This window comes from Diadema setosum, chromosome 5, assembly GCF_964275005.1.
Source record: "Diadema setosum chromosome 5, eeDiaSeto1, whole genome shotgun sequence".
Lineage (NCBI taxonomy): Eukaryota > Metazoa > Echinodermata > Echinoidea > Diadematoida > Diadematidae > Diadema > Diadema setosum.
Genome location: NC_092689.1, coordinates 21598246 through 21610482, shown reverse-complemented (window position 1 = coordinate 21610482; position 12237 = coordinate 21598246). Strand labels below are relative to the sequence as shown.

General features: G+C 38.5%; 1 protein-coding gene across 1 annotated transcript in view; it reads right to left on the bottom strand.

The window, feature by feature from the left end:
- Positions 1-12237, bottom strand: part of LOC140228780 (broad substrate specificity ATP-binding cassette transporter ABCG2-like) — a 144413-nt gene that overhangs the window by 26419 nt on the left and 105757 nt on the right. The window contains exon 12 of the mRNA XM_072309054.1: positions 1553-1638. Within this exon, the coding sequence (XP_072165155.1) occupies positions 1553-1638 (86 nt within the window). The remainder of the gene's footprint in view (positions 1-1552; positions 1639-12237) is intronic.

Sequence of the window (12237 nt, the reverse complement as noted above, 5' to 3'; positions counted from 1 at the left end):
GTGTAGATTATTATTGAACAATTTGCCTATAAAATGGTATATCATTTAAACAATCTTCTTGTATTAATTCTTACACTGAATATCAGTTCAGCAATTAAACAGAAAAAGCATGCACACGAGGGTGTAGATAGGGGCATATCCCCTCCCACACGAAGGTGATTTTGCGTTTTCAGACCTGAAATTCAGCGATCTGGTGCAAATTTTTGGTGCAATACGTTTTCATCGAAGTGTTAAAATCACGGAATTTAGCTCTTATTCCGAATGTGCACCATCTGTGTGTATGTATAAAGTCTAGTGAGGTAGAGCTTAGAGGAAGGGGGATTCCCCCTCCCGCTCGCGGAGCTTTTGCGTTTTTAGAATTGAAATAAAGCGATCTGGGTATTGCCACAGTCTACTTCTATGTATGGCGGAAGGGGGGGGGGAGGGGCGGGCGAGCAGGAAGAAGGCGTGGGCGAGTGTTATCTCCACCCTTCCCTTCCGATGGAGCTTTTGCCTTTTTAAGGTTGAAATTGAGATATCTCGTATACGCATATTTGATGGAATCAACATTTGGGAAATCACACACACACACACACACACACACACAGACAAAAAACTGATGGGGGGGGGGGCTGAGGGAGGAAAGTGTCGATTAAAAGGGGAAATTCCCCTTATACATGAGGGAACCTTGAGTTTTCGGAATATAAGTGATAAGTCTTGTGCACTCAGAATTATTCATATTTTTTTTTGTAAATCTAAAAAGTGTACTAAGCTAGGGAAAGAGGCACAGAGGGGGAGGGTTTGGATGGGGGATACCCCCTCTCAAGCGCGAGAGATTTTGCATATGTTGAATTGAAATTCAACGATCTGGTGCACACTTTGAGTGAAATATTCAAAAAAATATCTTATTTGATGAAGGTTGCAAAGGAGACCCGCTTCATGTGCATGCATACAGTATATACGCATTTTTTTCCGCCTCCCAAATCCCCGGTCCAAATCTTAGGGGGGGGGGGGGGGGGCGACCGCCCCCATCGCCCCCCCCCCCGGCTACGCCAGTGGTTAAGAAAGCCCATTTTGCTCCTCTTCAGACTAACAACTAACTGCAATGGTATTCCCCTTTAAGTATAGTGTTAAACAATGCTCTTGTACATTAACATATCACAACAGTCATTTCAATCCAAAAGGTGATAAGCGAAAGACTTTTTTTTTGATCTATTAATGAATTGTTCATGTTAACACGTTAAAACATACGATTGGACTCGAATTGAAAATGCAGTATAAATTCAATAGAGCGATCTTAGAGCTTTCTTTTGAATTCCAAGGCGAACATAATATCAGACTCATCAGACCCCATCATTATTTTCATACTTAATCTCGACGTTCGAAGAACTCAAGATTAAGCATGCAGCTCATGAGAATGACTTCTGAAACGTAAAACTGAAGGTAAGATAAAAATATCATACTACTAGCAAGAGTCACAGAGCGTCTGACCCTTGAAAGTACATATATTTTCCCGAGACAACAACTAGTATACCAATAACATGACTTCTAGCCACCTATTAGACTCATTCACCTGTTTTGATAACCAGATGCGAGTGAATTATCCAAATCGAAGTAGATTCCACCAATGATGAGTGCAAACATGATTGTTGAGGAATTCTGCAAAGTAGAAAGAAATTCAAATCATTTACGGGGTGGCTGAAAAATGCTACTTACAAAGGGTCACAGTGAAGAGGACAGACAGGTTCTCAGACTATAAAGATGGCAACTAACGAACTTAATGCTACAGTCACATACGGCCGGATTTCGAACCGGGTCCATGAGGAATTAAAACCGTATCGACCCGGTTGGAGCAGTAAAGACCCGCGTTGACCCGCATCGTAACTCTTGTCAATTCCTGATGGATTCCAGGGGCTACGATACGGCGGTGAAATATTTTTGGTCATATTCAAAATTTTCTCATGGATTTCAATTCCGTATTGATATCCGAATTGACCCGGTTCGAACCGCATTGACTCGCATCGACACGCTGCAACCCACAGCGTAAAACCGTATGGACCCTTGCCGTATACCGCATTGCCGTCATGCGACGGATGATGACAAGGTTTACATCAGGGTCGGTACGGGTTGAAGCGGGTTGGCACGCCGGGTCGATATCGGTCGAAAAGGATTCAGTGAAGGATTAAAAGCGGATTTTTATACGGCTCGATATGGGTCAATATGGTCTCTACGGCTCGAAACGGGTCGATATGGTTTAAATTCCTTATGAACCCGGTTCGAAATCCGGCCATGTGTGACTGTAGCATAAATTACCCTTCATTCCGGGACTAATCCAGCTCATTTTCACCCGAATCAAATCCGTTTTGTGACCCGGCCGTGTGTGACTGTAGCATAAGAAAGAACATACATTGCTTCTTTATAATGTAATAACTGAATCAAAAAAGTAAATACATAAACAAGACATGAAACTCGTCACTTAAGACGAGTTGGGTGATACGCTGGTTGGTCATCAGGTATCGGTTACCCGTGATCGACAACGAAAACAATGTAATATAGCGACTTGAAGTTATATTGCGATAATATGTTCGTGAAGTCAAATTTTTTGTACCTTCATAATTCAGATCAAATTGTTTCTATCATGCAAAGCATATCATGGAGATCCCGTGCGTGTGTCTGCGTGTGCGAGTACAGTGTATCTGTACCATGTCGTCCATGACACGAATAAATTGAAACATGACAAAGTGTTTCAAAGATCATCTTGACTTTAATATCGATCTTTTCAAATATGAACTTTGACCCTTATTTGCATAACCAAAATTGCTATATCTAATCTTGTTGTCAGTTTGTTTGATAGATACTTTATTTTCTGCAAATCAATATACATAAGTTACATAATCATGAACGTGTAGGAAATAATACAAAGTAAATTTAACACAGAGTCGTTTGACTTGCATAAACAATGATATAAAAGGAAATTAATGATATAATATACAGTATGCATGTCTATGCAGCAGGGATTACAATAACAATTGTAGTTAAGAAGCGATTATGCAGAGGGCCGCCATTATAAGCATTCCTTGAAAAGATGGCCGGCCCGAGGAAAAGGTAGGGACGTACTAGATTCGTAACAATACAAATTCTGCTGCGAAGATAGCAGGGGAAAATAAACTCTGATGTGTGATGGTGGTGAATGTGCGTGCAGGTGCTTGAAAGTGCACAAGGGCATGGTACAGATAAGCTGGAATTTAGAATAATAGAATGAAGAGGGAACGATATGCGATGTTGCTATCGGAAGACCAACATTTGTCATATAAATTATTTGTTTTTAGTTCGTATTTGAAGTATACTGTAATAGAATGTGCTTCTTTAAGTTTGCTTTAAATGAAAACAAGGAGGCACACTGTTTCAACTCCTCAGGAAGAGTGTTCCATGTATGCGGACCGTGATGTCTGATCGACTCTTGAGCAAGTAAAAGCTTTGGATTACTTAAATGAAAATCATGGGAACGACGGGTAGGGTATGAGTGAATATGGTCATTGGTTACATTGGGGCATTATGAAAAAATGGTAACAAATTTCGAGTGTGTTTATACATAAATATGGCAGTTAGGAATAAATGTATATCATAGGCCTTCAGAGTTTTTAGGCGATAAAATATGGGATCAGTATGAGCCAAGAAATTTGAATGTGTGCATATACAAAGAGCCTTTTTCTGGAGAAGAAAAATTGTGTTCAATTTTGTTTTGCTACAGTTGCCCCATACAATATTGCAGTACATTACATATGGTAGAAATAAAGTGTTATATAACATTATTAAGGTTTGATCGTTAATTAAGTATCTTATTCTTCTTAAAACATCAGTTGCTTTAGATATTGCTGTTGTAATATTCTGGACATGAGTATTCCAAGTTAGATTGCTATCTAGGGTCACTCCTAGGAACTTGGTTGAATGTTTCTCAGCAATGTTTGTATCATCAATAGAAATACTTTGAGGAAGGGTGGGTTGGGATTGAAGCGTATGAAAGTGCATAAAACATGTCTTATCAATATTCAGTGAAAGCTTGTTACTTCTAAACCATTTCGAGATGTTGCTTAATTCCGTATTTAGTGTATCAACCAGTGTTACCATGTCCTTGTGGGAATAAAAAACATTGGTGTCGTCTGCAAATAAGATGAAGTTTAAAGCCCAAAGAAAGTTCTGGTACGCCTGCAAAAGTTGTCAAATTTTGCTCCAAAATGTGAACGTGTGCCTAGGAAATGTGCGGAATAACGCTGTAATAACAAGATATTCGATGGGTAACGACGAAAATGGGAAATATTAACCAAAAACGTTCAGTCTCAGAACTTACCCGAACGGGGTCAGGCTAGACTCGGACTCGGGGATAACTCGGTCTCGCTGTGCTTGACGGCGGGATGAGTTGTATTGGTTGTCCCTCTGGATTGTACAGCGTTGTAGGGTTGGACCTACTACTAATCGACCGCCTAATGTTTATTTGCTTGATAAGAATATTTAACACTGAAATTCACGTAAAAAACTTGACCTACGTGATTGAGAAAATCCAGCTCTATCAAATGCCGTTGTTCCCTTTTCGATTCGAAGTTTCAGTGCAAAAATATCGCCGACGAACTTACGTGGCCTCGTTTCAGCTCCCCGCGGTAAATCGCGTTTTTAGGATCGACCGCTGATTTTGCATTGACAATGCACGTAAACCGAGTTGTATTGAACACCGTGTTGTACGAAGCTTTTTAGAAGCCTTTTCGAAACTTCCATAGACATTACATTGTGCTGTCATTACGATTCGGTGAAAATATTCATTCGAAATTTTGTTCTTGATTAAAACCATTAATGAACAGTGAATTATCGCGTTTTCCCACACCATCCTAATCTACATTCAAAGCCAATCCATTTTTATGTGCTTTGCGCGCAGAGAAGTGCGTACTAAGTGTTCAGTGCGCGAATTATACGCGGTCGGTTTCAATAAGGGTGGTCGATATGTAGTAGGGCTACCAATACTATGCATATGGGAGCGGCCTGTATAAACTACATTGTAGCGTTCTGGCTACTCGCAGTAATGGTCCGAGTTGTTACAACGCGCGCATCAAAAACCTCTTTGGCGCGCATGCAAAATTAGTGTGCGCCTCTCAAGCACCTCTAAAAGCAATCAAAGACGCTTGATAAACAACAACAAAAACTTCAAAGACCGCACGTCTCAGCAACTGAGGTAATGTGCGTATTTAGGCTTGAGGACCGCGCGCTGTCCATTTGTTTTGTACAGGATTAGCACGCACTTTCCTGTCTGCTCATCAAGGCCTCGTTTGGTACCTGTAGTATAGAGTACTGATGAACATGGCGATCACGAACTGTGTGTAAATTGTCTGAAATAGGGTCGAGTTTTCCCTAAGACCGAGTTAGTCTGGAGCCTTCTGGAATCGACTTTTATTATTTTTCTCAAAAAACTCCAAAACGACTCATCATTCCGGCAAACCGCGTCAGCCAGGTAAGTTTCTTTGTAGACTCTTTCGATATATTGCAAGCAAATATGAAATGGTGTCAGACTGGTTCTCAGGCCCTTACCAGAACTTAGTTTTCACTTTAAACGAGGAGAGGAATTGATAATATCGTTAATGTAAATAAAAAAAGAAAAGAAGGGGCCCGATAGATCCCTGAGGGACACCATATGACACGTTACAATATGATGAGTGACTGGATTTAGATGCAACATATTGTTTTCGATGACTTAGACAACTTCTGAACCACGCCATAATTATGTAATTTTTTCAAGTAAAATGTCATGATCAATAGTGTCAAATGCTTTACTAAGATCCATAAAGACTCCAATTATGTGCTCCTTTTTAGTAAGCGCATCAATAACAAATTATTGTCGACAGATTTAATTATAGCATAATCGGTAGAAAATCCTTTCCTAAAACCAAACTGATTCGCATTTAATATTGCATTTTCAATCATGAACGAGTAGAGACGTTTGTAAACTACTTTTTCTAGAATTTTCGATATTGCAGGTAACAATGAGATGGGTCTATAATTTTTCACCATTGATGGATCTTCTCTTTTATAGATGGGGATAACTTTGGCGATTTTAAAGGAGTCTGGATACTTACCGTTAAGTAGGGATAGATTGAATATATGGGTGAGAGGGGTTGATAGGAGGTAAATTGCTTTTTTCAACAAGTTCACCCTTAAAGTTATCAGGCCCACAGGATTTACTACATTTCAGAGATCGAACAGTATCAATAATTTCCGATTCATTAATTGGAGTAAAGAACAAAGAATTTTGATTACTTTCAGATAAGTAATCTTTATATTTTTTCATGTCATTTATGGGAATAGATGCTGCTAAAGAAGGACCAACATTGACAAAGAAATTGTTACAAATATTTGCAATTTGGTCAGGATTGGCAATGACATTATCATTATGAGTAATGCTGTCAGGACATTCCGTAGGTTTCTTTTTGAGTATTTCATTAACTGTCCGCCAAAGAGCAATTTTATCGTCCTTATTAGATTCGAGTTTATTTGAAATATATGATTTACGTGAAACTCGAATCAAGGTAGTTCATTTCTATATGTTTTATACCTTTTCACGTTTTCAGGAGTAGGTTTTCTCAGAGATATTTTATATAGACGGTTTCGAGTAAGAATGGAATGTATAAGACCTTGAGTAATCCAGGGTTGCTGAGCTCTTTTCCTTCCATTTGTTTTGGGAGTTAAAGGAATATGTTTATCATAATAATCTAATAGTTTTTCTAAAAAAAAAAATCGTAAGAAGAATTAACGTCTTGGAGTTCAAAAACGTCATTCCATTGTTCTTCGAATAAATCTTGATTCAATGAATCAATATTTTGTGGCGTTTCATTTCTATGCATTTTCAAGTATTGTTTGGGTTGGCGGCGTATTGGGGTTGTTACAGATTTATCATTAATCATAAAAATCGGTAGGTGATCGGATATATCTGAATAAAGAATGCCGTTCGTGCAGTTTTCAGTTATAACGTTAGACAATATGTTATCTATTAATGTTTTACTATGGGTGGTGTTGTTTATTCTGGTGGGTTTATTGATGTGGGGATGCAGTGAGTTGGAAAGTAATGTGCCATGGAAATGGGTGGGTTGTAATAAATCTATATTGTACTCTCCCATTAAAAAAATGGATTTTCTCTCTCCAAGAATTTCGTTAGCACAATGGTCGGAAGTTGTCAAAAAAAGATTGAATGTCATTTTGTGGAGGACGGTAAATGGTACCAATTATAATATTTTTCTCATTATCATTTAAGATTTCAATAAATAAACTTTCTGCTCCCTGAATACGCAAATCAGTTCGAGTTTTGAATTTAATTCGATTATTGACGTACATGGCAACCCCTACCTCCTATGCCATGCTTTCTGTCATTACGGATAAAATTGTAATTTTCAATGCCAATTCAATAGGTCCGGGGAATTGGTGTGCAACCATGTTTCGGTAACTCCTATAACGGAAAATGGAAAATCATTAAGGGAACTTAAATATAAATACTTAAAACTTAAATATGCCAAAGAGTATAGAAGCGCACGCAGTGCGCTAAGAGGGAACACTCTCCCGATTTTGCGTATTACGCTAATGGGCTTGCTCGGTCGCCATTTTAGGATGCAAAACGCCGGGTGATCGATAGAGGGCGTATTTCTGCCTCCGTTTCATTTCATGGGGCATACAGGATAAAAGATGAATTCAGGACTTATTATGGCATATAGAAGTAGAATTCCTGCCTAATTATGAAATAGAATTGAAGAATAATGTTTTTAACTTTCCAATCATAATCCATCAATGTTCGCCGGCTAATTTATGACCGTATGCAAGCCTACTTGTATCCTAAGCCAAGTAGTGCTTATAGTACAGAACAGTATGACGTGGGGAGCTCATAATCATATCAAGGGCACTTTCTCCCCTCTCTCTCTCTCCCTCTGACCCCCTTCTCTCCCTTTCTTCATCTTATTCTCCTCCTCCTCCTCCTTCTTCTTCTTCAATTTCTTCTTCTCCTCTTCCTCCTCCTCCTCCTCTTCCTCCTCTTCCTTCTTTTCTTTCTTCCACCTTCAGTTACACAGTTTGGGCCGTGGACAGAATTTCAGTTCCGCCATTCATGTTTTCAAGTCGCCCGTGTTTTTTTTTTCACATATAGACTAATTATCCCCATGATGAAATATATTCCGTGGACAAAATAAAACAGATCCGTAATGAAATTTTTATGAATGGTTCAAAACTGGTAAGAGCAGACTTTTTTTCACTTTTGTATTTTTGCCAAGTTGACGTATGAATCAGCCATCAGCATGCGAAAGTGTTGTCTTTTATATTCCTTGTGCCTATGCATCTGACTTGCTCTGACCTATATATTAACCAAGTTCAGCATCATCCTTCTTGGATTTGTGTTGCGGAATATGTCAGTTATGTCTTTTAGGATGTGCTCTTGGTGAAATGATATGGAAATTTTGAAATGAAATTAGTATAGTACCATTTTTGTCGGTTGTCTATAAATGAAAGTATTTTGAAGAATAGGAGTCCAGAAATAAACTGAAGTCTGTGATTGTTCGGTGATTTTCTCATCTACAGATCAAAATTTGTGTGAACCTCTTGATCATGCACACAATGAGTCGAGACGGTCAGAAGGTGTGGGATGGAGATACCCCCTCCAACACAAGAAAGCTTTTGCAATATTTTCTTATTGAAATTCAAATCTGGGTACACGCTTTTCATGGAAAGTAAAGTAGATGTGAATGTGTGTACACATAGTGGTAGAGTAGTTAAACGTCCTTTACGCCTTGTTTTGTAAACATGTTTATTTAATATATCTGTTGTTTTGTGTACATGTACATTATCACTTATATTTTTGTATTCATATATTGTAAATATGTTTGTACTCTCATACCCCGAGAGGAGGTCAATATAGAGTCAATAAAATCTTACAAATCTTTCGAAACACACACTCAAATATTTTCAATCAAAAATGAGAAAAATTATTCTATTGATAAGATATGAAGAGGTAAATAATTGTACATCTGTCACCTCTTATCATGCGTTTTCACCATGTGAGTCTATGGGGTGGATGTATAGCGCTCACTGGTAATTTTAAAACCTGCAGTTTGAATGGAGTGTATATGGCGATATACATATTACGATCTCAGAGGTATGATATTCTCACAGTAGGATCACGAGAAATGCAACCAGTAAAAAGAATAGTATAATCTGTAATTGTTTCACGGTTTTTTACTGATCAAAATCATCTTAAAATCCATCATCTGATTCTTGGAAAAAAAAAAAAAGGATTTGAAAACCCTTCCAGACCAGTCCTCCCGCCAGTAAATGAGACGTCCATGGTTCCTACCTGACTCGCTCTCTCAGTCGTTTCTTGGAGTCAAGATTTTCAGCTGTAACGCCGATGAAGGGGGAAACGAGGGAGAAGGGGGGGGGGGGGGATACCCGCCTACTGGCGGGGAATCAACCTGTGACAGTAGTAGAGAGTGGATTTTTTTTTTTTTTTTGGTTGTGGTTTACATAATTTTCAAACATTAACTCTTCTGTTGCATTTGGAGATTTTGGTGTTGATGTTGTTTTTTTTTATATCTTTTATTTTCCTTTCTTGTTCAAGCGGACCCTGCTCGCCAGAGGGGGGAGGGGTCACCCCTTAAACCCTCATCCCTATAATAATCAATACAGGTCATATCTTTACTATCATTGCAGGCTTTGTACAGAAAGGCTGCCAAAACATTTTTTTTTTTGGGGGGGGGGGGGGGAGTGCCGGGAGACAGGCATCACCCAAACGATCAACACTTCTTTACTATGTGTGCAGATTGACCATGAAACCATTTGATATGAAAATAACTCTTTGTTACGACTAAAATATGATAAGGAAAATTCAGTTTGTTATATCGGGGAGAATATGGTATTGTATACCAATGGTATCATACCATAATATCCTATCTATATTATCAAAGATGAGAACGACCTAAAAATATGAATAATGGAATCGATATTCATACCATTCGAATAATATTACATAGGGTCTACAGCCAACAGGGCCCGATAAGAGAGAGAAAGAGAGAGAAAGGGAGAGAGAGAGAGAGAGAGAAGAGAGGGAGAGAGGGAGGGAGAGAGGGAGGGAGAGGGGGAGCGGGAGTGAGTACGTTTTAGTAAGGCCTGCACATACTTTTATTAGTTAGCTCGAACTTTGAGGAACAACAATTTGGAACAAAAAAGGCATTTCTTCAATTTTATATCATACTTAAGTAGAAATTGTGCTTTTGTATGATATAACAAGGTCCTACATACATCTGAAACCTTGTATGCCCCGTAAAAAGAAGAAAATGAAAGAGAGGCAGAATTTTCTCCATACGGCCACGTGATATACGCTCCGGAAGATCCAGCGGCTTGCATCCTAAAATGGCCGCCGTTGGGCTCCATTGCGTACTACGCCCGTTTACGTGTAAAATCGGGAGAGTGTTCCCTCTTAGCGCACTGCGTGCGCTCTATACTCTTTGGTCTATACTACCAACTGTGAAGAATGGTAAGAACATATCTAGTAGTACCGGTATTAGAGTAAAAGGCTACTTAAAAGCACGCATTTTGTATTATAGGAATGCAAGCTCTACTTTTCACATGTCACTGCTTACCAGTGGGGATGTTGAAATCAACCCAGGTCCTTCATTTTGTGTGTCAGCTGCCAAAGATCATGCTGTTGATAACAATACAAGACGTGTATATAGTATTTCGGACCTTTTACAGCTGAATCCTTACAATGTTTACTCACCTAAACCTTTTTGTAAGTGCCTTAGGATTAATGAAGTGACATGGCAACGAATTACTGCACTACAGATTAACAGAGTGAAAAAGACTCACAGAGGTAAAAGAGCAGTAAGACAAAATAGGGATCAAACTGTGAAGTTGTTACATGAAAGAAAATTTGTGAAATCTGATTTTTCATGTATGAATTTGAAATTTGCTATGTTAAATGGAAGATCGTTGAAGAACAAAACCGCTGAATTTGTAGATTATATTCTTGATCATAAATTAGACATTATTGCTATTTGTGAAACATGGCTTACGCCTAACGATGCTGCTCCGATTGGTCAAGTGACACCACATGGCTTCACATTTAAGCACATTCCCAGAGTTGGCAAACGAGGAGGAGGAATAGCTGTGTTGTTTAAAAGTCAATTAGATGTCAGAATCGTAGATTCCCCAAATGTTACATCATTTGAAATGATTCAGATGACTCTGAATTATATGCAGAAATCGTTGCATTTCATCAATGTATATCGTCCACCTAGTTCAGTACAGTTTCAGATCTTCTTGGATGAGTTTTCTAATGTTCTCGATAGGCAGCTTCTCTGCTCGTCTTATTTGTTGATTGCAGGTGATTTCAATATACCTATGGACTTCGAATTCGAAGTTGTTTTCTGAATTATTGTCAGTCTTTAATATGATTCAACATATTAATGAGCCAACTCATAATCGAAGCCATGTATTAGATCTGCTTATAACTCATAAAGGTAACACTGTACAACTTTGTAATACTGGTGTTGTGGAAGGTATATCAGATCATTCAGCAATAATGTGTGAATTGAACTTTCCTAAACGTTGTATCAAAAAAACATTTGTTGTTACACGGAATTTGAAATCTGTAAACCCACAAGAGTTTGTTGCTGATACTTATGTTAAGTCTCTTATATCAGCTGAATCTCATGTTAATAATGTTGATGATGAAGTGAATTTGTATAACACCTTACTCACTGCTACCCTTGATAAGTTGGCACCTGAGAAACGAATCAAGGTCACAATACACCCCAATACTGAATGGTATACTCCAGAAATAGCTCAAGCAAAACTGCTTCGCAGACAGTTAGAAAGAAAGTCAAGGTCCACAAAACTGGAGATTCACAAGCAGATGTATCATGCACAAAGGTGATGTGTAAATGCCTTGATAAAGGATGCTAAGTTACAATATCATTCAAAAAAGGTTACGGATTGTGGGAAAGATACAAAGAAGTTGTACAAAGTTGCTAATGCTTTACTTTACCGAAAACAGCGATCTCCTTTACCAGAACACCTCACTCATGGTGATCAAGTTGAGCTAGCAAATTGTTTTAATCAATATTTCGTTGATAAAATTGTGGCAATCCAACAGAGTTTCCAAACTCGTTGTGAACAGCCAAAAGACATTTTATGTGAAGTCAAGTCAGAATTGAGTGAGTTTCAGTCTGTCACTGTTAATGA